Source organism: Rhinolophus sinicus, chromosome 8, assembly GCF_057876585.1.
Source record: "Rhinolophus sinicus isolate RSI-liver-muscle chromosome 8, RSI-T2T, whole genome shotgun sequence".
Classification (NCBI taxonomy): Eukaryota; Metazoa; Chordata; class Mammalia; order Chiroptera; family Rhinolophidae; genus Rhinolophus; species Rhinolophus sinicus.
The window spans coordinates 53,136,657-53,162,714 of NC_142508.1; the positions used below are offsets into that span (position 1 = coordinate 53,136,657).

Here is a 26,058-nt window from a genome sequence, read left to right on the forward strand (position 1 = left end):
CTCCACGGCAACCGCCGCGCAGGCGCACATAGGCAGGTCCGCCCGTCCGGATGCAGGAGGGCGGGCCTTACAACGGCTCCGCCTCCGGCGCGTGCGCGGGTCACGTGGGGGTGCGGCCCGCGGCAGCGGCGGCGGCGGCGACGGGGGTGGCAGACGCGCGGGTCCGGCGGGACCAGCTCCGATACTGCGTTGCTTTTGCAGGTACCGTACTCCCAGCGTGCGGCCCCGGGCCCTAGGCCCGCCTGGTCCTCCTCGTTCCCCTGGGCGCGCCCGTCTCTCTGGACCCCACCACGCCCCCCCGGACCAGTGCCCCTTCGCGCCATCGGGACACTGGACCCCTTCGTTTCTCCCTTCCCTCGGACACCCACCCCCAGCACCTCTCCCTTTAGACCCGCGTCCCCAACCCCAGAGCGCTCTCCCCTAACTCCATCCCTGCGTTGCATCCCAGAGGACTCTCTTCTGGGCCTGTCTCCTCCCCCTAGGACCCGGCAGATCTGGGGCCCCACCCACTGCGAGTGCCAGGTTTCCGTTACCCCCAGACCCTTAACCGGGGTGCTCCTTACAACGCTCTGAAAATCACTGCCTTTTGTCCATGCTTCTTTATTCTCATTTCCTAAGGACTTGGTATGAGTGGAATTTGTTGTCGTCTTTTGTTCCGAATTAGAAGTAATTTAGAATAAAGGAGCGCTTGAAGAAAGGGCACCGCCAGTTCCCGAAGCGGCGGTCGTTTGCTCAGGCTTGCTGGGCGCTGCCAGGTGCTGGAGGGGAAGGGTTCTGGAGACCAGTGTGGCTGCTCCTGTTCAAAGGAGCGTGCAGCCCAGACACTTCAGCCAACCAAACCCTGAGGCCCTCTCTGTGATGCCAGCGGGATGCCCGCGGGGGAATAGGGGTGGAGGCAGGGGGCGCACTTTGGGGCCACCATCCAGGGTTCTGGACTTTAATAGACCTTGAAATGAATTCCCACTGCCCACTTTGCTGTGGGGCTCGTGTATGTCACGCTACCTTTATAAGCCTCAGCATTCCTATCTGTAAACTGGGGATGATTATAACTCTGCGTCATAAGGTTGATGCGAGAATAAGTGAGGCGATAGGAATAAAGCACTTAAGAGTCTTTCGCAGAAAGCCAGCTCTCAGTTTTAACCCTGACCACCACAGAGAGCCGATAGCTGACATTCAACACTGAATTATAGTGGCTACTAGCTAAGATTTGTTGAGCACTTACTTACATCCCAGGCACTGTTCTTAAGTGCTCTATGTGTCTGACCTCACTTAATTTTCATTATAATCTTACGTAGGAGCTATTATCTCATGTTTAGAGGTGAAGTAACCTCACCTTCACCCAAGATACACAACTCTTACATGGATTTGACCCCAGGAAGGCTCTTCAGAGTCTGTGTTTTTAATTACTACAGTAGTAGTCCAGGGCCATGGTATTTTTTGTTGATTTTTTAAAAAATTGAGATAAAATTTACATAAAATTCACATTTTAGCCATTTAAAAATATACTTTTCATAGCAGTATATTCACAGTGTACAGCCCTCACCACTATTCAACTCCAGAACATTCCCATTCCAAAAAGAAATCACATTAGCAGTTCACTCCCCATTTCCCACTCTCCCTGTCCCCTGGCAACCATAATCTACTTTCTGTCTCTGCGGATCTGCCTTTTCTGGACATTTCATATCATGGGAATCCTGATATTTGGAATCATGATTTTGTATCTGGCTTCTTTCACTCAGCATAATGTTTACAAGGTTTGTCCATGTAGCATGTATCCATACTTCATTCTTTTTATTGCTGAATAATATTCCATTATGTTGATAGACCACAGTTTGTTTATCCATTCATCTGTTGATTGACATTTGGGTCTTTTCCACTTTTCAGATGTTGTGAATACTGCTTCTGTGAACATGGCTATACAAGTTTTTGTGTGAGCATGAGTTTTCAGTTATCTTGGGTGTATACCTAGGAGTAGATGCTATGAATATCTTAATTCCTACTACACAAATGGAGACATGAAACAGGAGTACTGGATCCTGGATGAGTGATCCCATGTTCTGCTCTTTCCACTCAGCTTCCCATGGATTCAGTTTAGTGTTTTATTATACATTGGCAAAGGAAGGTAAGGAAAATCCAAAAAGTCATGATACACCAATAATAACTTTGTCAAAGTGCTGACACGAAGTTTGAGAAGCTTCTTAAGCTTTTTATCCTCAAGAGTGAAATTTGAGCTTTGAATGCAAAGCAGTATTTGCTTCTATTTATTAAATAAATATTGTGTCCACAGTGCCCCGCCAGGTCCTGAGGAGGAATATTAAAGGTGGATGCAAGCCCAGCCTCACAGCTTCACAAAGCTGCAGGAGGATTAAACACGTAAATCTGAAAAAGCAAAACTGTAAAACTTGCAGACAATAACATAGAAAAACATCTTTATAAGTGGAGGCTAAGGCAGGATTTCTGAAATAAAACATAAGCACAAACCATACAGGAAAAGACTGACAAATTGGACTCCATTAAAATGAAGACATTCAGTCATTGAAAGCACTGGAGACAAAACATACAGAGGACTAGTATCTAGCACATAGAAAGAATTCTTGGAATTCTGAAAGAAAAAGACAACACAATAGAAGAAAATAAGGCAAAAACTAGGAACAGGCATTTTATAGATGGGAGAACACAGCACATATCAGAAGAATGCCAATCAACCTTATTAGTCATCAGGAAATGCATATTAAAACCGTAATGACATCCCATTTCACAACACCCTGTGGGTAGAAGGTGAACTGTTGGACGTTGCCAGCCATTGAGAAAGAGGCAGTGTGAACTCACACTCACTGTCGGTGGGCATGCCAAGGGGTTCAGCCACTTGGGCAGCGTCTGCTTGAAGGCATGGATGCCTGGTGGCCTCGCCGTGTGACTCGGGCATATCCCTCTGAGGAACTCTCATACATGTGCCCAGGAGACGTGCGTAAGAATGTTCATGGCATCACTGATCAAAGCTGTAGAATAAAAACCAACACAAACAACCAAATGCCCATCAGCAATAGAAGGGATATATGAATATGGTGTATTCGGACCATGAAATAATGTGCAGCAGTGAAAGTGTGACCTACTGCTCCAGGAGCACAGATGAGTCTCAAAAACAATATTGAGTGAAAGAAACAAGTCACCAAAGAATACACGAAGTACGATTCCTTTATATAAGGTTCACAACCAGGCAAACTGAATACTATTAGGTATTTCAGAATCCATGCTGCGGTAACACCTAGTACAGCTATTAAAAAAAAAAAGGCAATGTAATGGCTGTATGCGGTATCAGAGGGGTAGTAGATGGGGGGAGGGGGGTTTTCACTGTGTCAGGGATATAAATGATACATGTCTATGACGTTTTGTACACCTGAAACTAATAATAATAAAAAAAAAAGGCAAAGGACTAATTCTGTCAGAGTTTAGGCAGGTGGTTGCCCCAGGGTGGTGGAAGGGGATATGATCAGGGAAGAAGTGGATGGGTTTCTAAGATGGGTTTTGTTTGTGAAGTAGGGTGGCTGCGTGGGTGTTTTGTTTTATTATTCTTTGAACAGTGCATAATAGGTTTTACAACTTCCACATGTATTTTTCTTTTTTTTTCTTTAATTACAGAAAAGTTAGTTTTAGGTGACATTTCCTGTCCTCAAGAGCCCTGTGCTTTACTTGGGGAACCAAGATAGAGAACCAATTAGACACTTAAGTAGAATGCAGAGCAGTTTGGTTAAGTGCCACACTGGGTAAGAGAGACAGAGGGGAACTCAGAGGTGGGGGTTGGTGCAATGACCTAGGAGAGAAAAGGAAGAGGTATGTGGGTCTCCAGTTTATCCTCAGGGCCTGGTGTGTCATCAGTGCCCGTCAGTGAGTGCTGGCATTGAATGGAAGAGAAGGAATGGGACTTGAGCTGTTCTTAGTAGGATTTGAGATTGGATTTGCGTACTGAGAGCAAGGCAGATCTAGACTGTGTGAAAGAAGTAAGATTCCTATGGGGGAAAAAATGTTAATGAAAATAAAGTCCACGGCCCTGGAGCCTTCCTGAAAAGTTGGACAGTACCAGCTTTTGATGAGGATGGTGAGGACCACCTCAGGTCTATCCCAGCTATGAGAGATCATAGAAACCAGAGGCTTTCTTGTTCCTGTATACACTTGAAGGTTTTGGTGTAAGGGATGTTGCAGGATTTGCAACTTGTCTCTTTACGGTCCTAGAAACTAGACTGACAGATTATCCGTCCGTCCATCCATCCTAATTTGCAAATTTGTTCTCTTACAGTTCTGGAGGTCAGAAGTCTGAAATTGTCTCCCTGGGCTAAAGTCAAGGTGTCAGCAAGGATATGTCACCTTGGAGGCTCCAGAGGAGAATGTGTTTCCTTGCTGTTGCCAGATTCTAGAGGTGCCTGCATTCCTTAAACTGTGACCCCCTCTCTCCTTCTTCAAATCTAGCAGCCTAGCGTCTTTGAATATCTCCCCTCCCCCCTCTAACCTCTGCTTCTTGGTCTCATCTTCTCTGACCCTGACCCTTCTGCCTCCCTTTCATAAAAATGCATGTGATGACATTAGACCCATCCTAGATAATTCAGGATAATCTCCCCATCTTAAAATCTTTAATTTAATCAACTTGCAAAGTCACAGAAGGTGACATATTTACAAGGTTTGAGGACTAAGGTGTGGACATCTTGAAGGCCCATTACCCAGACGACCACACTGCCTTTCGTTTGGTGGTGCATTGTCTTCTTCCCATGATACTTGCTTTATTTTCTCTGAAAACATTTTTGCTAATCTGTCTTGGGTTCTTTTACCATCCATTTGGATAGCTCAGTGATGTCTATGTTTCAGCCAAGACGCTTTTCCCAGAACTCTTGGTTCTTGAAGGTTTTGGATAGGCATGTAGTGGAGCCGGACCCTCCGTGTTGCTGAGGTCTGCCTGTATTAGATTCAGGTGCCCTTTTCACCGCGAATTGAGCCATCTCAGTTGTAGGTCAGGGCAGTGTTATAGGCCACAGCAGTTGTGCTTTGAGGAAGTGACTTGGCTCCTTGCACTTTTGACCATAATTTTCCCATGATATTTTTATAGTTGTAATGTTACCTTTAAGGTTTTTTTCCGAAGGTTTTTTTATTTTAAGTGTGTTTTTTTTTTGAGCAGTTTTAGGTTTATGATAAAAATGAGACGAAGGTACAGAGATTTCCCATCTGCTCCCTTCTCCCACACCTGCAGAGCCTCTCCCACTGTCAGCTGCACATCACTAACCAGAAGGGTACCTTTTTTTTTTTTTCTACCAAGGATGAACCTGCATTGACACATCATCACCCAAAGGCCATAATTTACCTAAGAGACTTTTTTTTTAATTGGGAAATATTGGAGAGCAGTCTTTTTCTCCAGGGCCCATCAGCTCCAAGTCATTGTCCTTCAATCTAGCTGCGGAGAGTGCAGCTCAGCTCCAAGTCCAGTCAGCATTTTCAATCTTTAGTTGTAGGGGGCACAGCCCACCATCCAATGTGGGAATTGAACCGGCAAGTTGTTGCGAGCTTGTGCTCTAAGCAATTGAGCCATCCGGCTGCTCCCTGGAAGCTGAGCGGCAGCTCGTTGTCTTCAATCTAGTGGAGGGCGCAGCTCACTGGCCCATGTGGGAATCGAACCAGTAACCCTGTTCAGAGCTCACGCTCTAACCACCTGAGCCATCCGGCCGCCCCACCTAAGAGACTTTTAAGTGTTTGAAGAATTAGCCCTGATGGGTATGGCCTTATCAACGTAGAAGATGCCCAACAGACAGCAGGGAGTTGCTTTTCTTCCTGCCCCTGTTTGTCTTGTTTTGATAGTATTTTCTGTAGAGGCAAGAAAACAAAGATTTATAATAACTTTTATAGGAAGGTTGTATAGGAACCAGAATTTTACTGTGTTTTATTGTTGCTTTTTAAATAATGGATTTCTCTAAGTTTTAGACTAATACCTATCCACAGAGAAATTAAAAAGTCAAACCCCCAAGCAAGTTAAATGCAGCTCGATATCTATTCATATCTTGGTTGGCTCCTAGACTTAAATGTGTAGTAAACGCCTTTAAAACTCTGTTTCCATGAGCTTTCCTGGAATTTAGTGGCTTTGGAGGGAGTCCTGATTTCTTCTTTCATTAGAAATTATTTTCCATCTTGTACTTTAGGGTGGGGAAGAGGATTGAGAGGATGAAAGGAATTGACAATTTCCTGTTATTTTTCATTTATGGTCCCATCGGGGTATGAACAAATGTGTGGAAATGGTGTGTCTGAGGAGCAGCAAGCATTCAGTCACAAAGCCATGTGTTCTTAGTCCAGCCTTGCTTCATCCCCATCTGGACCGACCAGGTTTCAGGACTCCTCACATTCTGCCTGCACTACTGCAGCCGCACCTTCCACAACAAACCCAAAAGCTTCTTCCTTTGTCATAAGGGACTTACTGAGAGTGAGGCCCGAGCTTCCATTTGGCCTAAAGGTGTGTCATGATCTGGCCTCCCCTCCACCCCCTTTCCGTCCTTAGGTGCCCATCCTGTGCTGGAAGCACACTGAATTTGTCCGTTTCCTGGCAGGCCGGACCTTTCACGGACCTGGCAGGCTGGGCCTTGCCTCCTCTCCGCCCAGAATGGTCTTACACCTTCGTCAGCAGTGCCCTCACCACATTACATTGAATTGCTCTATTCATCTTTCAGTGCTTTCTGTGTCCACGGCGTGGCAGGGGCTCCTGGCTTAACTCAGAATGGGTCCTCAGTGTCCGACCTGGAGCTTTCCTCATTGCTGTTGTTTTCATAGTTTGAATGTCGTCGTAGACTTTCCTACAGACAAATGACCATGCATGTTTAGGCTTCTTGGCTATATTGTCTATTATTCATAAATAAGTTGGTGTTTGAATTTGTCAGTCTTCTGTGAGTTTGGTTGATGTGAGTCAAACCTCGCCCATTGGAGTTGTGTCTGGGGAATGATCAAGTTGCCTTTCTGTACCTCAAGGTTGAATGCCATCAGCCCTCTGACTCTCTGTGACTTTTAAAAAATATAGCAGTGATAATACACGTTTAAGGTACTTGTGGTGGAATTGTATGTTAAAATATGGTAATGGTATTCCCCCCAACAATATGGTGAAGGGGAATTGAGTGGGTAGAGTCGAGAAGCGGGGCCAACTTGGGGGTGAAGGCCCTGGATACCACTGTTCTCAACTCACCCCTGAAGTCGGTGTGTTTCCTGCTGGAGCTGAGCTGGAGGTCCCTGGTGGGTTTTGCACATGATGTTTTTCTTTCTGTAAAGAATCAAAGGAGTTTGCTTGGTGGTCCCCTCTGGAGTGGGAGACAAGATGGTATGTGGAGACTGAGAGCTAGACAGGAAAAACAGCCTCGGAGCTGAGCAGAGACTGGGTAGTACAGTTTAATGCAACAAACATCTGTTGAGCTCCTGCTCTGTGCCAGGGGTTGTGAAGGTGCTGGAGAAACAGAGGAGTCAGATTGGGCCTCAGCCTTAGAGAACTCAGCCGCGTGGGGCTGGGTCAAAAACAAAACAGTTATAACACAGTGTCTAGGGTGGAAGGAGAGGGGAAAGGTGTACCAGAGTTTCTTTTCATTTCCTCATTCTTGTAGCACCCGCCCCACTCACAGGCTAGAACGGGCTGTTCAAGATACCGCAGGACACTTCCTCCCCGCCACCTCCGCCAGCTGATCAGACAGCTGCTGGATACCTGAGCTCCAGGGCTAGTGAGAATCTCTGCCAGGAATTTGGAATAGAGATGCCAGGTGGCTGCAGGAGTGTGGAGGTTCAAGTGCCCTTCAGGTAGAGTGCAGGAAGGTGGTTTGCAGAGGGAAAGAGGAGACCCAGGGGAAAGCCCAGGAGGACACCAGGGAGAAAGGATGCTTGTGTCTGCCTCCCCTGCCAGGCCAGCTTCTTCCTGCGCATGTGTCCTGAGCTCCCCATGTCTGTGCAGAGCGCCATCTCGCTCTAGGCTATTTGAACAGGTTTTGTCCCATTTGATGAAATGTTCCTGAAGCAAAAAGGTGCAGGAAAAGGGGCCCATTTCCGCTGAGCCTTTCACCAGACAGACGCTGTTGTTCCCTTCCTTATTCTGGGATGAGGAAATGCTTTGCTGCCTATATACAGAGGGTGCCAAAAAAATGTATACACATTTTAAGAAAGGAAAACTGTATTACAATTGTAATACTCAATATATACCAGTAACAAGAGATGAATACAAGTCATATTTGACTTCCGCAATTATAAGAGGTGCTCAAAGTGGTTACCATCAGCATCCAGACACTTCTGATTATGGCGAACTACTGCTTGAGTAACGCTGACCAAAGTGTCCACTCGTATACATTTTTTGGCACCCCCCGGTAGACAGGAATTCATGGCATAAGAATTTTTGCGTTTTCTTAATTTTCAAAAACTTTTATCTCAGTTTCATATACAGTTTTCCCAGCTGAGCTACGAGGGCAAAGGAAAGGAATTTATTTTGTGTTGGTTTTTGTTTACAGATTGGCCTTAAGAGAGTTAGAACAGCATATTCCTGAAGACCAAGAGACAAGGTAAGAGGAAACCATGACAGTTAATGACTAGAGTAGAAAGATCGGTAAACTCCTTTATAGTCAGGCATCTTTTGCTAAGAATTTTTTCCTTCACAAATATTCAAATTCTTGAAACAAATTGTCTGGGATGGGGGGAGGAAGTTGAGTTTCCCATTAGTGAGATCATTCCATGAGGCATATCCGACCTCCTGTGTAGCTAGAACCTCATTATAGACACTTCATGCAGTTACCTTTCCCACAGGTGTTGCTTTGGCTACAACCCACTAGATCTTGATGTGTGGTATTTAATTTTTCATTGAAAACATTGTTTTAACATCTTAGATAAACATGCACCTGTTATTTAGAAGAATATATTCAATATTACAAGTGTGTAGTTTTTTTGTCATAGTTTTGTTATTTCTACTTTTATTTTTGTTTGAAAAGTACTAGTGCATGCAAGTGATTATTTTTTGCATTTACTTTCTCATGGCCTAGTCTTTGATTAGTTATGACAAAAGGCACGTGTGTACTTTAAAACATAGTTTCAGAATCTCCCAATTTCAGATGGTTTAACATGGACTTTTAGTTTTTATATTCTTTCTGATAAGAAGTTACTGTTTTGGTCGTTTCTTTGGGAATCTAGCAGCTAATACTATTCAGGGACTGTAACCATTGTGAACACTGATACAATGCCAGGTCAGGGGCACATCCTGTCAGCTGCCTGCCTCAGCAGGGACTTAATTATATATCGAGACGGCAGAGCAAGAGACCCTTGAAAGGGGGTGGGATGTCGTTCCCTCTTCTCTAGTGTGGGTGACCTTTGAGAGGCATTCATGCACAGCAGAAAAAGAATGAACAGTTTTGAGACAAATGATCCTAACTTTGAATGATTTGGGGGCAGACAAGGAGTGTGTTATGGCCTGTGGTCTGGCAGATGGAGCAGGAAAAGAAAGGCATCTTCAGTCCAAACTTTGTTGGTCTTGGTACGTCATACTTTAGGAAATCTTAGCCAGTGGGGTCCATGAAAGATAATTACCCCAAAAGAGCATTTAATTGTATTTATTAAGTATTTGGTTTGTGCAGCTAATAAGGTTTATAATATTTTCTTTTCATAATCAATCTTGACATTCTTATTTAGGAGGTAAGTTTCTATGAACAGAACAACAGTCTATAGCATTTTACCCATAGGAAATAAGGGGGCCCAACTTCAGTCATTTTCTATATTGTCATTTGAGAAAAACATTCTTTAACTTACTTAACGCCACATCAACTTAATTAGTAATAGGGCAGCAATATGCAACTTTCTGTTTGATGAGAGAGTATATATCCTTATTGGGGGGCATTTAAGAATCCTACTGCCTATCCATTTCTTCAGTTTTCTATCATATTTCTTTTGTATGTGTTGTTTTTAATTTGGGCTACACATTCATATATATATATATATATTCAACACATATATTCATATATTCAACAGTTTTGATTATTTTATGTGCCTTTTATCACAATATGGTGTCATTTTTATATAAACATTCCATTTGTGGTTAATTTATTTTCTGCTGTTTATTTCATTTTTCGCTCTGCAGCCTGGTTGAGCTTATTTTGTAGCCGAGTGGGAGGAAATTCACTCATTCTTCCTTAAGCTTATGTCAATTTTTGCTGCTATTGTTGGGTGTTTTCTTAGTTTCATGATTCTCCCCCTGCCCCCCACCATTTTAATGGGATTTCTATAACAGGGACTAATCCCAGAAGTTTTATATACATATATTTTGGCTTAACATCAGTTTTCTTTTATATAATAAATGCTGTGTCCTTGTGTTTGTGTAAATCTGATCTCCCCGTAATTTAATTGTAGTCTGTTCTGGTCTGTTTGATACTTTGTCCCTCATCGATAGTGCACAGTTGGGTCGGTGGCTCCCCAGGTCCCATCTAGGATGAAGTTCGTCATCCATGGTCATGCCCGGCCCTTGTCTACTCTGCAGGGTTATCTCTGATTGCAGGCCTGCATGCAGCAGTTCATAGGGCATTGAAAATGATTCTGTTAAATGTCTGTCTCTTCTCCACACAGTAATTTAATTCATCTTTGAATCCTTAGCATCTGTCACAGTGCATGAACATAGTAGGTGCTTTGTAAATTCTTGCTGTGTGGATACTTAAAAGAGTTGTATTGGACTTTTATTTGAGTTGTATTTCCTCAAACATAAAGGGACAAAGATCATAATGGTGTACAAATTAAGCTAGTAGGATGGAGGAGTGCTTACTCCATTGTCATTTGAGAAAACCATTTCTTGTAAGTTTGTGGAGTATGTCTTTTCTAATACACATTTGTGTATATTATGTATATGTAATATGTGCTTAATTTATGTGAAAGGTTATTAAAGCTTAGCTTTGTCTCAAATGGACTGTAAGCCCTTTGTGGCCAAGGTCAGGTCTTAATATTACTTCTATTTCTTCTACTTTGTCTCTACCTGGGTAGTAGGCCCTCTGCACTTGCTGATTATGAATAAAAGAAAGAAACAAACATCCTTTTCAGCAGTTAGATGAATTAAAAAGTCTGTGCCTGTCATTACACTGGGCTAGGAGCTTTTTTTTAGGGCACAGAGCATGTTGTGTTTATCTCTGTATCCACAACATGTAGCACAGCGCCTGCATTTTAGTAGGAATTTGGTATCTCTTGGTAGCTGTCAACACAACTAATCTCCTTGGAAGAAAAGAACTTTATAAACTACAAGTATTAGTGAGAGCATAAATTGCCTGGATCCACGGGCTACATGCATTGGAACTGTTACTGTGGTCGGAATGCAAATTGTTAAGCTCTGATGTCCTCAGATGTCTTTCTTCACTCAGACTGTGTGCGTTCCTTTAACTTACTAAACAACGAACACCTCTCTTTCCACTTCCCTGCAGGCTGCCATGGCTGCCGTTGACAGCTTCTACCTCTTGTATAGGGAAATCGCCAGGTCGTGCAATTGCTACGTGGAAGCTCTAGCCTTGGTTGGGGCCTGGTATACGGCCAGAAAAAGCATCACTGTCATCTGTGACTTTTATAGCCTCATCAGGCTGCACTTTGTCCCTCGCCTGGTGAGCAGAGCAGATCTGATCAAGCAGTATGGAAGATGGGCAGTTGTGAGTGGTAAGAAATGAGATTTCAATTCTTGCCTAATTTAAAATCGAAATGATTGTTCCTGTTTAAGTTGTGTTTTAAGTTGGATGCGTGATTCTAGGCGTCACTGAATTTAATGTGATGTTTTCGTGGGAACTTGCGGATAATAAAAAACATATTCTGTTCACATTTCCTTACTGCCCCCATCTTGGAAGAATTTTCCTATGGTTTTTATCCTTATTCTTCCCTCTCCTGTTCCCAGTCGTGTTCCAGCCCCACCTTCCTACACCTTTTCCTTTTTGCGGTGTTTTGAAATTGTCCTCATGGACTCTCTTCACTTTCAGAAATGCTTTCCTTATTTTAAATGTCATTTTAATTTGTCATTATTGCCCAGGAAAGTACCTCCTGGCACTCATTCAAGCCAGAGAAATAAGTTTGGAAACAGCTTCCTACTGTATCTCACAGTCAACTTGGTGAATATAAAACAGCTCTTCCTGTACCCGTCAGGGTGTCTAGGAGAGCGTTTGACTGGCATGTATCTTATGCTGTTGTGCTTGACTGACCAGTATTAGAGCTCACTTGACTTCTAGTGTGATTCTTTCTCTGATGAAAGCAGGAATGGGAAATGGGGTATTTAAGGTTCAATTTTGAAGATCTCACCATGAAAAGAGCATGCTCACTTTTCCTGGTTGTACTGTAGGTGCAACAGATGGGATTGGAAGAGCCTATGCAGAAGAGTTAGCGAGCCGTGGTCTCAATATCATCCTGATTAGTCGGAACCAAGAGAAGTTACAGATGGTTGCTAAAGACATCGCTGACACCTACAAAGTGGAAACCGATATTATAGTGGCGGACTTCAGCAACGGCCGTGAGATCTACCACCCAATTCGAGAAGCCTTGAAAGATAAAGACATTGGCATCTTGGTAAATAATGTAGGCGTGTTTTATCCCTACCCCCAGTATTTTACTCAGGTCTCCGAGGACAAACTCTGGGACATCATAAATGTCAACATTGCTGCGGCTAGTTTGATGGTCCACATAGTGTTACCGGGGATGGTGGAGAGAAAGAAAGGCGCTGTCGTCACTATCTCTTCCGGCTCCTGCTGCAAACCAACGCCCCAGCTGGCTGCCTTCTCTGCTTCCAAGGTAATGTGTTCTTGGTTGAAAATGAAATCATGATGCAATAGGGCATTTATTACCATGGTTTGGTCCCATTTGTGGAGCTCTTTGTCAGCAGCTCATGTTTGCTAATGCTGTTGTTTTTTCCTGAAATGATAATAAGCAAGCCTTTTATCTCCTGAATTTTCTTCCAAGTTCCAGAAAATTAAAAGTCTTTTCCCCTGCTCCATTTTAACAGGCTTACTTAGACCACTTCAGCAGAGCGTTGCAGTATGAATATGCTTCCAAAGGAATCTTTGTACAGAGTCTAATCCCGTTCTACGTGGCTACCAACATGACCGCACCTGGCAGCTTTCTGCACAAGTGCTCGTGGTTGGTACCTTCACCAAAAGTATACGCACATCATGCTGTTTCTACTCTTGGCATTTCAAAAAGGACCACAGGATACTGGTCCCATTCTATCCAGGTAACAGTATGCACTCAGCTCTTGTAATAATTGGGTTAATGCGCCCTAAACTTTTCTAAATGACACATGGGAATCTGATTGAAGCCTAATGCTGACAGATGAGAATTGCAAATTCTGATTCTTAAACTGACACTCTTAGTGGTTCTGGTTAAGTCACTAAATTCTTTTTTGTGCGATTATTATTTTAAGAACATTCTACTTGACACCTGAGAGATAAAATATGCTTTTGTAATATTAGTAGATAGTAATAGTATAAAAATACTAAGGATTTATATGGGAATTTCAAAAAAGATTCTAGTAATGCTTAAGGGGGTACCTCTAAGTTAACAACGTAATCCCAAAACATAAAACCACAGAATAGGTCTGTAGTTCATGTAACCATTATGTCAGATAATATCTCAGTATATTCTTAGACTTACTTGTTCAAGAATCACAGCTTTTTCTTTTTTACGTTTATTGTTTAGGCATGACAAAGTTTGGGTCTTTAGTATTTTAAAGAGTAACTTTGTTAAATATTTGAAAATTTCATTCTAAGTATTACATAGAGAACTCATAATGATTTGTTATAATGCAGTTGTGTTTCTTTATCTGGCATAGTAAGTAGATACGCCCTAGTTTAGACGTCTTTTTTCTTTAATATGTAGAGTTTTCTTAAATTACCAAACAGATATTTTTGAGACTCTTTGTATAAAGATTATTAAATTTACCTTTACTGAATAAATAGATAAGTAAATCAGCAGTGAACTTTTACTTTTATCAAAAGGTTTGGCTAATAAGAAGCAGTTTTATTTAGGTGGTTATTTCTAGGTCTTTAATTACTGGAGAAAAGCAGAGAAACCTAAAATAGTTTTAGAAGCCACTGACCATGAAGTTCCCTGAGAAGTGAAGATATAATGAGCACGGGGTTTAGATGCAGCAAATATTTTGACTGCAGTTATAAAACACCAACTTTTTAATTACAATTAAACTTTGTTCACATTGATGAATGTTTCTTGAAAATGTGTGGTTTTCTGCCAAAAATTCTGTTAAGCTAATATAATTCCTAGAGTAGTTTTCTATACAAAGCTATTAAAAGTTTCCATTTTTTTCTATTTTCATTTTTATTTTACTCAAATTATTTTTAGCATCATCAGTATTTTTTCAATTTTACAACAAGATTTGACCCATCGATTGCTCTTTTGCCCATAGCAGATTTCTCTGATAGCTTTTGCCATTATGACTTTTATTTTGTAATTGTTGTATTTTCTGAATGTAGTTTACTCAGATTGCAAAGATCTAAATTTTGTTAAGATTTTAATCCTCTGTCAATCTTCAGCTAATAAGAAATTTACTGTATGAAGTTTGACATGTCAACATATTGTGTAAAGCTTTGTTTTGTGGTGTTTATTTTGGTTAGTTTTCTACATTATGAGTTAAATAAGAATATTAGACTGTATTTATTTCTTAACAAGAAAGGTGATAGATTGAACATGAGTGGTGGAAGGAAAGGAAGCAGCAAAACATTGTCAAGTTTTGGGCTTTAGAACCTGGTGGTTCCATTTACTCAAATAGGTAGCATGGGAGGAAGAGACCGAGTTTTGGAGAAACATTAAGAGTTTTACACGTGCTGGATTTGAAGGTTCTGGGAAATTGTTAAGAGAAGTGGACTTGGCAGCTGCATAGGTGGAACCTCAGATGAGAGGTTTATATGGGTGTAAAGGCTTACTGGTCACCAGCGTTTAGCTGGATGAGAAGATGGGGGGTGGGTGACATTCATCTAAGGAGAGTGTGTAGAGAGACAAGACAGCTTGGTCAGAGACTCAAGGAACTCCCACCTTCCAGGGGATGGTGGACTGTGAAGGGCAGTCAGCAGGATCAGTAGGAGAGGAGGAGAGTGGAACACAGGCGCCAAGAGGAGACATGGTTTTCAGGTGGAGGAGGGGACAGCCATCAGTGTCACGTGATGCCATCTGTCCCAAATCATAAAGACCAACACACGTGTTGGGTTTAGAATCTTGGAACTCCTTGGTGACCTTGATGAAAGCAGATTTTAGAGGCATTTTAGGCAGCAGCGGGATTGCAGTGAGTAGATGTGTGTGGACAAGAGGGGGACATGCTCCAGAAGTAAGGCTGTGTAGGTGTTGGTGGACGGACTAGGTCGAAGGGAGGAGTTCTGCTTGTTAGTTACTTTATGCAAGTTAGCAAGTTAGGTGTCAAAGAAAAGCTGAAAGGCAGGAGAAAGAAGGCATGGTTCCAGGAAGCTGGGGGGATAGGACTGATAGCACAGGGCAGTGGTGTGGACTTAGGAAACAACTAGACAGCGACAGGCGAGAGGAGAGGCTGGGAGCCCCCGTGGAAGCGGCGGCACTCCTGTCTGATCGCTCCTGCGGTTGGGTCATCTCACTGACGGTGAGGCGGAGGGTGTTGGAGGCCTGAGCGTGGGGGAGCTCTGAAATAATCACTGTGAAGAAGGGAGAGTGAGGTGCCCGGGGAAACACCAGGGGATCACTGAGCAGAGAGGAGGCCCGAGTGAGGATGGGGACTCAGAAGTGATGGTGGCTGCAGTCTGTGCGGCTTTCCTTCAGCAGGACTCAGCACTTTTCGTATGTCTGAGTTACCTTTCTTGAAGCCACTTGGAAGATGGCACCTAAGGCAGTTTCACCACATTTTACTGGGAACATTTCTAAATTTGTATGAAAAGAAATTAGGGAGCAGGTTTCCTCACTCCTGGCCCGTGCCTCGTGCCTCAGCCTCCCTTACACATGTCTGCAAAACAGCAGTTCTGAACAGGAGCAGTGTCAGACTGACTCACAACCGTAACTTCTTTGCTTTCTCCACAACTATTCATATAATTTAACGATTACATCTTTATGTAGTATGCTAGCTGTCTTAATAAAGATTTGCAAGCGAAAAATAGGAAAAAAAAGATTTGGACTTAAAAAACAGCTAGAAAGGAGTTAAATGTATTTGCTTTAATTTTAACTAGTTGTCAGTATTGATTTGGGAGCATTTCTTATCATTTTCAGAAGTGGCATCAGGCAATATTAAATTGTGAGCTTCAGAACACACAGTAAGTTTGACAGAAAAAGAAGAGCCTTTCTGTTGTAGCTTTCTATCTCTGATACTTGACAAAAGGGCCAGAAACATGCTGCTATGTGTTTGGTTGAAAAAACAATTAACTTGAAAACTTGACCAATAAATCTCTTGCTTATGAATATGGAGACTGTGTTCCAGGTGATAGGATCCCTAGAGAAAGCTTCGGGGAATGGGGAGCAGAGTGGGAGAATCTGAGCTCTCGGATTGGCTTGACGTCTTTTCTGAATTCCTACCTACTTTTGATGTATTGGTTCACACATATTCTGTGTGTGTGTCTTGCTATTGGAAAGAGAAAACGTGGCTTTGGTGAGAGGTGGAGCTTGGAGGAAATGAAAAGGCCCTGGGACTGCATATTGTGGTGTGGGGGAGGGGTTAAGGGGGGCAGGCTGACAACTGTGGGAGATGAAAGCCCTTCTGTCAGTTTTTTTTGCAGGGGAGGACCAGCTCCTTTCTTAGGCCTGGACAGACTGGTCGGGAGCCCTGAGCATGCGCAAAGCCTTCCAGAACCCGAAACCCACCCCTCCTCTCTTTCTTATCCACACACTCACGCTCACATCTCCTCACTTGGGGTACTCTCCTGCAGTTGCGAGTGCCCAGAGACTTGGCATTCCTTCCTTCTGTTGTTACCTACACAGGTCCAGGAGTCAGCCCCTTCAGTTTATCTAGATACCCAGGGGATGTTAGTCTCTCCTCTCCTATTAGCTCTTTCCACCCTGCTGCTCAGGGTGCTGAAACCTCATTGGGATGAGGCAGGCAGGGTGTTCCAGGGCAGTCTCCACATGCAGCACCTGAGGAAACAGGCAGAGTTCACCTTGGTACTAGTCCCGGTGCGTCATACACAGTGGTCAGGAAAAACAAACAGGTTTTCAGCTGCTGATTCTTTCTCCACTAAATCAGTACCGAAAAAAAATGGACTTTGAAGGGGGAACCAATTATGTCATCTGTGTCAGGTGCACCTGTGTGTTTGAGCATGACAGTCCTTACAGGGTCCTCCTTAGGGATCATAAGCTGACTTTTATCGCCGTGGATTTAGAACCTTTTGCTTTAGGACAGCAGCTCCAAGGAGGGATATCCGGGTTTTGTGTTTTTTGGGTTTTTGTTTGTTTGTTTGTTTGTTTGTTTGTTTGTTTTTTCCCCTCCATGAAATCCTGGTTCTTTAAAGAGGTCCACAGAGGGTCTTTTTCCCAGAAAGTTACCCATGACTCGAAGCCAGACACTGGGCTCCTGTCTCCCAGCTGGGAAGCGTGCTGTGAACAGTTTCAGTTCTGGGACTGTCGTCCTGCAGTTCATGGTACTGCGACCCCCTCCTTACTCAGTGTGGGCGCTTGGAGTTGCAGAGTAACCTGAGTCTGTTTATTAAGGAGATGGTGGGGTAACCTCTATTATTATACTTCTGTTCAAGGCTATAATTTCGGCACTTTCCAGGGGCCTGTTCATCTCCCTTTCTTAACACACAAGGTGTTAGAACTTTCTCTCAGTGTAGCTTTCACTATGCTGACAAATCTGGGTTCTAACAAATCTGTCAGTATCACGCAGGATTTTCCCACCGCAGCACTACTGGTATTGGGGGTTGGATAATTGCTTGTTGTTCAGCCTGTCCCTGACCCCTACCCACTTGGGGCCAGTAGCACCACCACCCCAGTTGCGACAACCAGTAATACTTCTGGTTGCCGTATGTCCATTGGGGGTCAAAATGGCCCTGGCGGAGAGCCCCTAGAGCAGAAGGACGTCAGCAGGGCTCCCTGCCTGGATCCCCAAGTCATCTTTATCACGTCTCAAGACAGTGAACCAGGGTCCTGGTGTTTTTGACTCAGTTCTCGTTCCGCTTAGCTCCGTTCAGCCCCTCAAACGCATTTTCTGACACAGTACTGAGCACGTGTGCATTTATCTGTTTCAACTGCCTTTTATTCCTGAAATGATTTTGTAATTCTTAACCAAATGAACATACTATTACTATCATGTTAAGTAAAGATGGAATCATATTACTGCATGTAGGTCTGTCCGGCCTCACGGAGAAAGGGGGTGGGTGGGTGCTGATCGTGTTTCTGTTCCTACTGAGTCTAGCACGGGGTCTTATGCAAAAGTAGGTGCGCAGTACAGCAGCGCCTAAGGGCTTATTTCTTTTTTGTGTTTAAAGTGATTGGTGATATATGTTGGATTAGATCATATGCTGACCTGTGCGTTTCAGTGTCAGTGGCTTCGGATTCTAATCTTACAACCTTTTTCTCTTTTCATTTTTAGTTTCTTTTTGCACAGTATATGCCTGAATGGCTCTGGGTGTGGGGAGCAAATATTCTCAATCGTTCGTTACGTAAGGAGGCCTTATCCTGCAAAGCATGAAACTGGAAGATAGTTTGGGAAGTGTTGCCAACTCACGGGAACCTGCAGTATTTTGACATTTGGAAGAACACGTCTAATTTATCTTCTGTATTTTCTTTCATTACTGGTTATTTAGCACACTGTTGACACATCGTTTGCAAATCAAACATACTTTCAGAGAATGCTCTGGAAAAAACCTCGAGGGCCACGTGGGTGGCACAGCATGAATAGTGACTGAGGTACAAGAACTGATAGAGGAAACCGAAATTTCGATTCTTTTTTTTTTCTAAGCTGTTCAAAAGTTGGGTGATATATGTTGCTACAGCAATCTGACATTGAAGTATACTTATAACATGACTTGTCTCTTCTTACCAGATGTTGTTTTTTTAAAGGAAATTATCTATTTCAGTAGGTGGATTCTAGTATTGGTTTTCAAATGTTCATCAGGAAAGGCTATTTAAAAGTATTATTTTATAAATAAGATTGCCGGTGTGATTAGCAGTAGAAATCTGTGTATTACTATTGTATAGCTCTAATTATTTGACTTTCTGTGTAAGAAAATACTGTTCTTCGACTGATACTTCATTAGTGAACCATATATGTGTGTATGTTGTGTGTATCTGGGCAACTTGATCTACCTTTCAAAAAGATTTTTTTGTCAAGATGGCTTAACATGGGTACTAAAATTCTAGGTTATTCTTTTTTGTACTAAACAAGCCTACCCAATTTTGTGCTATAGGTTTGCCGTGTATAATATTACTTCAATATTCTGTGTTTTAAAAATCTATGGAATTAATGCATTCCTATATTTGGACGTGTAATGACTGACCCTCAGTCATGTCTTGATTTATAATTATTGTGGCTAAGTAGTGATTTCTAAGGCTATGACCCATTTTATAACTGAATTTAGTCCTTTAGATTCTTGTTAATTTGGTTTTCATACACTTTTCCATGTAATATTATTCCATTCCCGTAGCATTATTGGTGTGTAAACCGAGTATTTATGGAATAGTAGTTAAAATAGGGACAACTTATGTGTGTGATATAATGATTGTATCTGTTGAAATAAGTTAGAAACTCATTCTTGGTTCTTGTAATTAATTTATATATTATAGTGAATACTTTTATTGGTGTGAAGATAATTGTGCACAACCCCCCATAACCCATAATACGGGTTAGCATTGAAATCTACTTTGAAATGTTTTTGGTTCAGGTCCTATAAAGGCAAACATTTTTGAGGACCACATGCCTGCCTAGTGCTTTGACAGTTGCAAATCACGATATGAATATGGCAGTATGTGCAATTTGAAAATTTGGAGTTTAATGGGACACTGATGCAGAAACTAGTAAATAGATTGAAATCAGGACTTTCATTGAATTGTTTTCTCCTGAGGTGATGTTCTATCATGAGTAGGCTTAAGCATGCTTTTATGCTATACCCACAATTTTGCCAGTGACATTGGCTCAGTGTTTCCAGATGTGACTTCAGCTCAATGCAGAAGCTCCTCCACTTAACTGGTCAGGCTCTCATCACATAAGAGGAAGACATGCAGATGTGAAAACTGACACACTAGCAACACTACGTAACACTGAAGGGTTTGATGGAGTTAGCTTGGAAGCCTTTATTTGGTCACATTTGGCATTTTTCCTCACCCAACAATTAATTTATGGTCATTAAGACTAGAAAATAAATTGACTTCGTGCCACATTGACCTGAAATCTGATGTGTAATAAGAAGTAGTAACTTTATGTAAAAAATACCATATTTATTTCTAAGGTGTTATGTAGTACAGCAATGTCTTACATTTATAGATTAGGTATTGAATCATTGTTACATGATGAAAATAAGTAAACCATGTCAGTGATGTTTTAAAATTCTCTACTTGGCAGGACGTATGTAAATAAGCTGATTGGTGCAGTTAGTGAAAGATCAAAACCAAGAATCTTCCTTAGGGTTTGTCTTACATAAAATGCGTTTTCCCAGAGCTCATTTGAGAGTCATAATTGGACCACTGTCGATGGGGTTTCTTATTAAGAATGTGGAAAATAAGAACCTTTGAAACAATCTGTGAACTGAAAATTTAACAATGACAGCTGTTGCTTCTTTCTTTGGAAGAGGTTTTGCTCTGTGTGTTTGTAAATTCGTTGTCTGGAATGAAAGATACATTTTCCCCCCATAGAAACACTTACTTAAAAATTAGAAAACCTTAATCTGTGAACACCCGTGGTAGTAATTCATTAAGAGCTGGTAATTCAGCAAGAAAATTGTACACAACCATGTTTTTTGAAAAGTACTAAGTCGATTTCTTGATCTCATTCTCCTGATCATTGACTTCAGCAACGAGATCACTGGCAGTTTTGCCACAAGCCATTTCCTTGAGTGGTGAGGATGAAAGGTCGATTGTAGAGGATTTAAGAAAGAGTGGGAAATACAAGGGAGACAGCAAGGATAGAGAGCTCTGCTGAGGAGTCTTTTTGTTTTGTTTTAACCTGTGACTTAAAATCTTACCACGTTTGGGAACCAGAGGGTTAGATAGTGTCCTCCACCTTGACATTTTGTGCCCTCCGAAACCAAGTCCAGTCTCTCCGTGTTTCTCTGTCTCAGTATTGGCTAGGCTGTTACTCTTTAAAATACCGTTTAGTTTGAATAAAGATTTACCTTCCATGGTGTTGTGAATGTTTTATTACACACATGAAGCATGGATTTAGGAAGTTATTTTAGAGCCTGGAGTGGTGGGACCTGTGGCTGTCAGCTTTTTCTTGGTAGATTTCAACCATCTCTGTCTCATATCCTGACTCCCTTCAGTATATAGGGTTCTCAGAAGCTGGCAGCCTTTCTCCCCTTTCCCATTTTTTTGGGCTTCACTATCACCTTACAGGGATATTTGCAATTCACTAGCCTGTCTCAGTCCCTAATAATTGGGTTGTGTATTCAATGGCCTGGTGACTTAAAGGGGTGTTAAAAGAACCCTGGCCAAGACCAGTTTACCCCAAATTGGAACAACACACTTAAGTTTAAGATCAAGTAAATTGATGGTGGCAGCAGGGAGTGCTTAACTCTTGAGGATTTACAAATGGAATTCTCTCTCTGCAAGTTCCTGACACAATCTCAAAATGGGGGGGGGGGGGTAGGGAGGAGAATTTAATCAGATGTGGGTTGATCTAGATATAACCACCATTTATTAAATATGTATGACTCAAGCTCTGTATGTGTATGGGTTTTTTTTTAACCCTCATTCTATGACGTAGGTAATATTTCTTTTTGGGGTGAGGAAGGTGAGGTACAAAGAATTGAGGTACAACTTGCCCAGGATCACAAAGCTCACAGGTGATTCTGTATTTATCCACCATATTAAATCAGTTTTGTTAAATGTTAGAGAAAGTGAAATGCTGAGATTTTTTTTTTTTTGTCATATTGGTACCATTCTGCATTATCATGGTGCAGTGGAAAGTTCAAACAAGATATAAGCAGTTTTATCTATATATTATATAGCACATCACTTTTCATTAGCATAACCTAAAACATGTTTTCAGTCCCCCAATTGTGCCGAATGCCAAGTGTGGGCCAGTTCAGCATTTAGACAGAAAACAGCCTGTGATCCTAATATCTCAATCACCCAGATATTTTTTGGGCAACAAACTTTTCAGAGTTTAACACATTGATCCTTATTTCCTCAAAAGGGCAACCACTTGGCTGGCATTAGTGGTCCAAGCGAGGTGGAGAGGGATTAGGAGTGGAGCTGACGGGATTTGGAGCAGGGGTTTCTCCTGTCAGAGTGGGAGTCAGACAGGTGACTGGTTCACAGGTGACTGATGCACCTGCCCGCGTCTCAGCTGCCATGTCGGTGAAATGGGTAGAGGTTTGTAGAGTGGGTGCGTGGGGTGCCGCCTGAGCCTGGCTCTGCATAGGGACACCTTAAAGGCCCCAGGAAGAGAGCGCTGGGGTACAAGCTTCAGGCGTTTATAGCAAATGCTGGCCATGGGGGGCGTTCAGTCTGCGTCGTCCTCCATCGGACCTTGCGCGGCGCGGCCGCTTTCGGGCCTGTGCCCGTTCTCCAAGCTCCTGGCCCCAAAGCCCAGCGCACCCCACTCCGAGTCACCCCTACTGTACGTTCCCCTCGAGCGGGAGGACCACTCTCCACTGCCTCCCGCCCCCGCCCCCGGGCCGCAAATGTCGCGAGACCATCGCCCGCCCTCCAGGACTAGGCCCTGCGGCCCTCGGTGTCCAGAGCGCGCACGCAGGCCCCACGCAAGGCACGCACGACCGGCGGGGCTGGCTCTTGCAGCTGTCGGTCTCTCCGCCGCGATCGCGCGGTATCGCGAGAGTTGGGAGTAAACAGCCCCGAATGGAGACCCGAGGTGTGTTCGCCGCTGAGGCGCCGTTATCCCGGGCCCACCGGACCCGAGCTTGAGGCAGCCGCAGGTACGTCAGGCGGCCGGATCCCCGGAGCCGCCTCCCCGCCTCCCGACCGCCCGCGCGTTCACCTGTGGTCGCCGGGCCCGAGGCCCCGAGGGTGGAGGACTAGCGTGCGGTGGCTGGGCCCTCCGTGCGACCCTGGACCCGCAGGGCGCGGACCAGGGCGCCGTGCCGGCGGCGAAGGGGGCGTGCGGTAAGCGAGGCTTTCGGACGCACCGGCTAACGCGACGTGCACGGCGGTAGGAAACGAGCGGTCCCAGACTCACGGCTGGCGTCCCCGCCTGGCCCTTTCTGCTGTTTACACGGTGTGGTAGCTGGTACAGTTTCCTTTTCTTTATGTGACATAAGCGGAATGAAACAATATTCAGGCTCTGGCCCTCAAGCTCCGAACATGCCCGTAGTGCTAGCTCTGCTCCCACAGCCGTGCTGGTATCAGGTTTTTAACGACTCGGTTCTCTGAGCTCGCTCAGTCTGTACACACTGCTCCGCTGATTTTCAAAACTGCAGCGTAAGAAGCTCGACATCCAGTTGGGCCCCGAAGACTCTTTGCTTTACTGTCAGAGCCGGAATTCCTTGCAGACCTGTAGGGTCTTCAGAGCTTGCCTTGCGCTGTCATGGGGTGCTTCTCAAGGCTGTTGTAGACCGTCATTTTTCGGAAGATGTTACCCCTTGTTTGGGTTAGCGCCCCTGAGAATGTTGGCCAGTTTGTTTAGGCAAATTAATGAAATACTTACATTTATTTGAAGACGCTTCCAAGTGAGAGAGAGTGGCGTGAGATCTGAGTTGAACTTTCTGGAGAATTTAGTTTCCTATGGCTGGCTGTGCTAGTAAGTAGCTCTCTGACCTCAGGGTCTTAGTTAGCATATGTCTAAAAATGAGGGGCTTGGAGAACAGAGTCTTCCCAACTTTGTTGTCCCCAGCACCCGTTTTACATATATACTTTTTTAAAACTGAAGAGCTTTAAGGTGAAATTCACATATCATAGAAGTCACCTGTTTTAAGGTACTTATTCACGTGTACTAAGGTATTTAAGTGATTTAAAATAATTTTAATAAATTTTCTAATTATAGTTGACATACAGTGTTATATCGGTTTCAGGTGTGCAACATAGTGAGTGCGCTCAGTGAGTTTTTAAAGCAAATTTACAGAGTTGTGCAATCATCACCACAGTCCACTTTTAGAACATTTCTGCCACCCCAGGAAGATCTCTGGTGCCCATCTGTGTAGTCACTGCCTATTTCTAACCCCGACCCCAGCCACCACTAATCTTCTCTCTGTCTCCCTAGATTTGTCTTTTCCGAATATTTAACATATTCAGGTGGAGTCATATGTGGCCTTTTGTGTCTGGCTACTTTAATTTATTAAATTAGCATGTTTTCAAGGTTCATCCAAGTTGTAGCATGTATCAACCCTTCATTCCTTTTTCTGGCCCAATAATATTCCATTTTATGGATGTAACACATTTTGTTTATTCATTCATTTTGTACACTTTTTGCAAGTGAAATTTTATGTTCCCATGTATAATGCCCTTTATTAGAGGTAGTGGGGGGTGTCGCCTGAGTGGGACATTTGTCCATTAGTTCTCTCTATTGCATTCCCCAACCATCCCTTATAATCAAGAGTTGGTTGTTCCTATGAAAAAAGAAATTCTAATTAAGTGCTTGCAGAACCTTTGAAGTACCCATGAGATCTAGCTGGATCTCTTATAGTCAAGAGATTTTTAGCATTTCCTTCAAATTTACATGTTCTTTGATTCCATTTTCTGTAATTCTGGTGGTAGATAGTTCTTGCCCAATGCCTCTTTATTTTTGTGGCAGCCACAGTAAGTCCCACAAATAATTAGAGTAACAAAAGCTAGGAAGGCTGAAGACTTAGGTAAAGGCTCCTATTGGTGTTTTAAGTGGGGTTTTCCGGGGGAGATTTACAACTGCCTCTTTGTACCAGGAGAGAGTAGAGATATTGGTTATATTTTATTGGAAAAACTTGACAACTCCAACCCTTGGTGATTTGAACTATGAAGAACTGGAGGCTAGACCTTGTATTTGGCATTTGGGTAGAGGACTGTGGTCTTTTCCAGTGTTTTGCCTGAGACAGGTTAGGAGGTGGTTAAAAAACACTTAAGTTGATTTTTCATTCTGTTTTCCTCATGAGTTTTGACTGTTGCAGAAATCTGTTAGCTAGATTTATTAATCTGGACAATGTCTTTTTGCTTAAGGAAATGAGTTTAAAGTAAAATGGGAAAAGGGCTGAGTTTGAAGGAGCCTCTTCTGTGGCTAACCGGTACCAGAGGACTGAAGGATAAAGAAAATAAGTTAGACAGGTGCAACATGGGTGAAAGGCTAGGCAGGCAATGGAAGACACTGCAGACCAAGACTTTTTTTAACTTTGGCACTATTGATTCTTTGGGCTGAATTATTTGTGTGTTTTTCCCCTTATAAAACCTAATGGACAGAATGTGCCAGAAAGAATGGTTCAATTCAGGCATAAGAATACACCTTTTTTTTAAGATAGTGTGGTTTGACATCTCTTAAATGTTAGCTTATTAAACAATGATAATATAGCCAAGTATGCAATTAGTTATGAAAGTGGTATTTTTACAGCCAAATTTTAATTAAGCTGAATGGTACCCTTGCATGGCCTAAACACAATTCAGTTTTCTCCGGAGCTATTTCAGTAAAGGTTCATTAAAAAGCAAGGTATATCTGCATAATTAGATAACTATCGGTAGTACAAGTAATTTCCTCTCACCTGAATTGTGTTCTTTAATTATTGGCAAAGAAATAATTTCAGATGTACTTTAGTTATACCTAGAATTATATTCTTAGTGATACTCTTTTATAATGCAAAGTAGAGGAATCTCAGAGTTGCAAAGAATGTTAAATGTCAGACCAGTTGCTGGCCCAAGTAATATGTTTCCTCTACTTCATCTCCCCTTTTCACATACAGCTCCAAGAATAATCAAATGTTAGTCTTGGCATGTATTATTTGAACTGTTTTTCTTCAGTATTTGGTGTCTATTTTTTGATTAAAT

At 42.9% G+C, this 26,058-nt stretch overlaps 2 protein-coding genes across 7 annotated transcripts in view; both read left to right on the forward strand.

The window, feature by feature from the left end:
• The first annotated feature begins 80 nt into the window (after window positions 1–80).
• Window positions 81–21,275, forward strand: HSDL1 (hydroxysteroid dehydrogenase like 1). Of its 5 annotated transcripts, none has more exons than XM_074314512.2 (7): window positions 96–201; window positions 4,295–4,414; window positions 8,502–8,552; window positions 11,436–11,661; window positions 12,332–12,777; window positions 12,989–13,216; window positions 18,533–21,275. In XM_074314512.2, exons 4-7 carry the CDS (start codon window positions 11,442–11,444, stop codon window positions 18,629–18,631), a joined length of 993 nt encoding a protein of 330 aa, XP_074170613.1. In that variant the 5' UTR covers window positions 96–201; window positions 4,295–4,414; window positions 8,502–8,552; window positions 11,436–11,441; the 3' UTR covers window positions 18,632–21,275. The 5 variants fall into 5 exon arrangements, with proteins under 5 accessions (XP_074170616.1, XP_074170612.1, XP_074170613.1 ...); XM_074314513.2 differs by lacking the exon at window positions 96–201 and adding an exon at window positions 3,655–3,747; XM_074314511.2 differs by lacking the exon at window positions 4,295–4,414 and having other exon boundaries at window positions 95–201.
• A 1,595-nt stretch (window positions 21,276–22,870) lies between these two features.
• The window catches only part of MBTPS1 (membrane bound transcription factor peptidase, site 1), a 54,972-nt gene continuing 51,784 nt past the window's right edge, over window positions 22,871–26,058 (forward strand). The window contains exon 1 of one of the 2 annotated variants that reach the window (XM_019743717.3): window positions 22,871–23,033. The gene's annotated coding sequence lies outside the window, so the exon portion shown is untranslated. Of the gene's footprint in view, window positions 23,034–23,104; window positions 23,221–26,058 lie in introns of those variants that run through there. The other variant, XM_074314510.2, reaches the window with a different exon arrangement.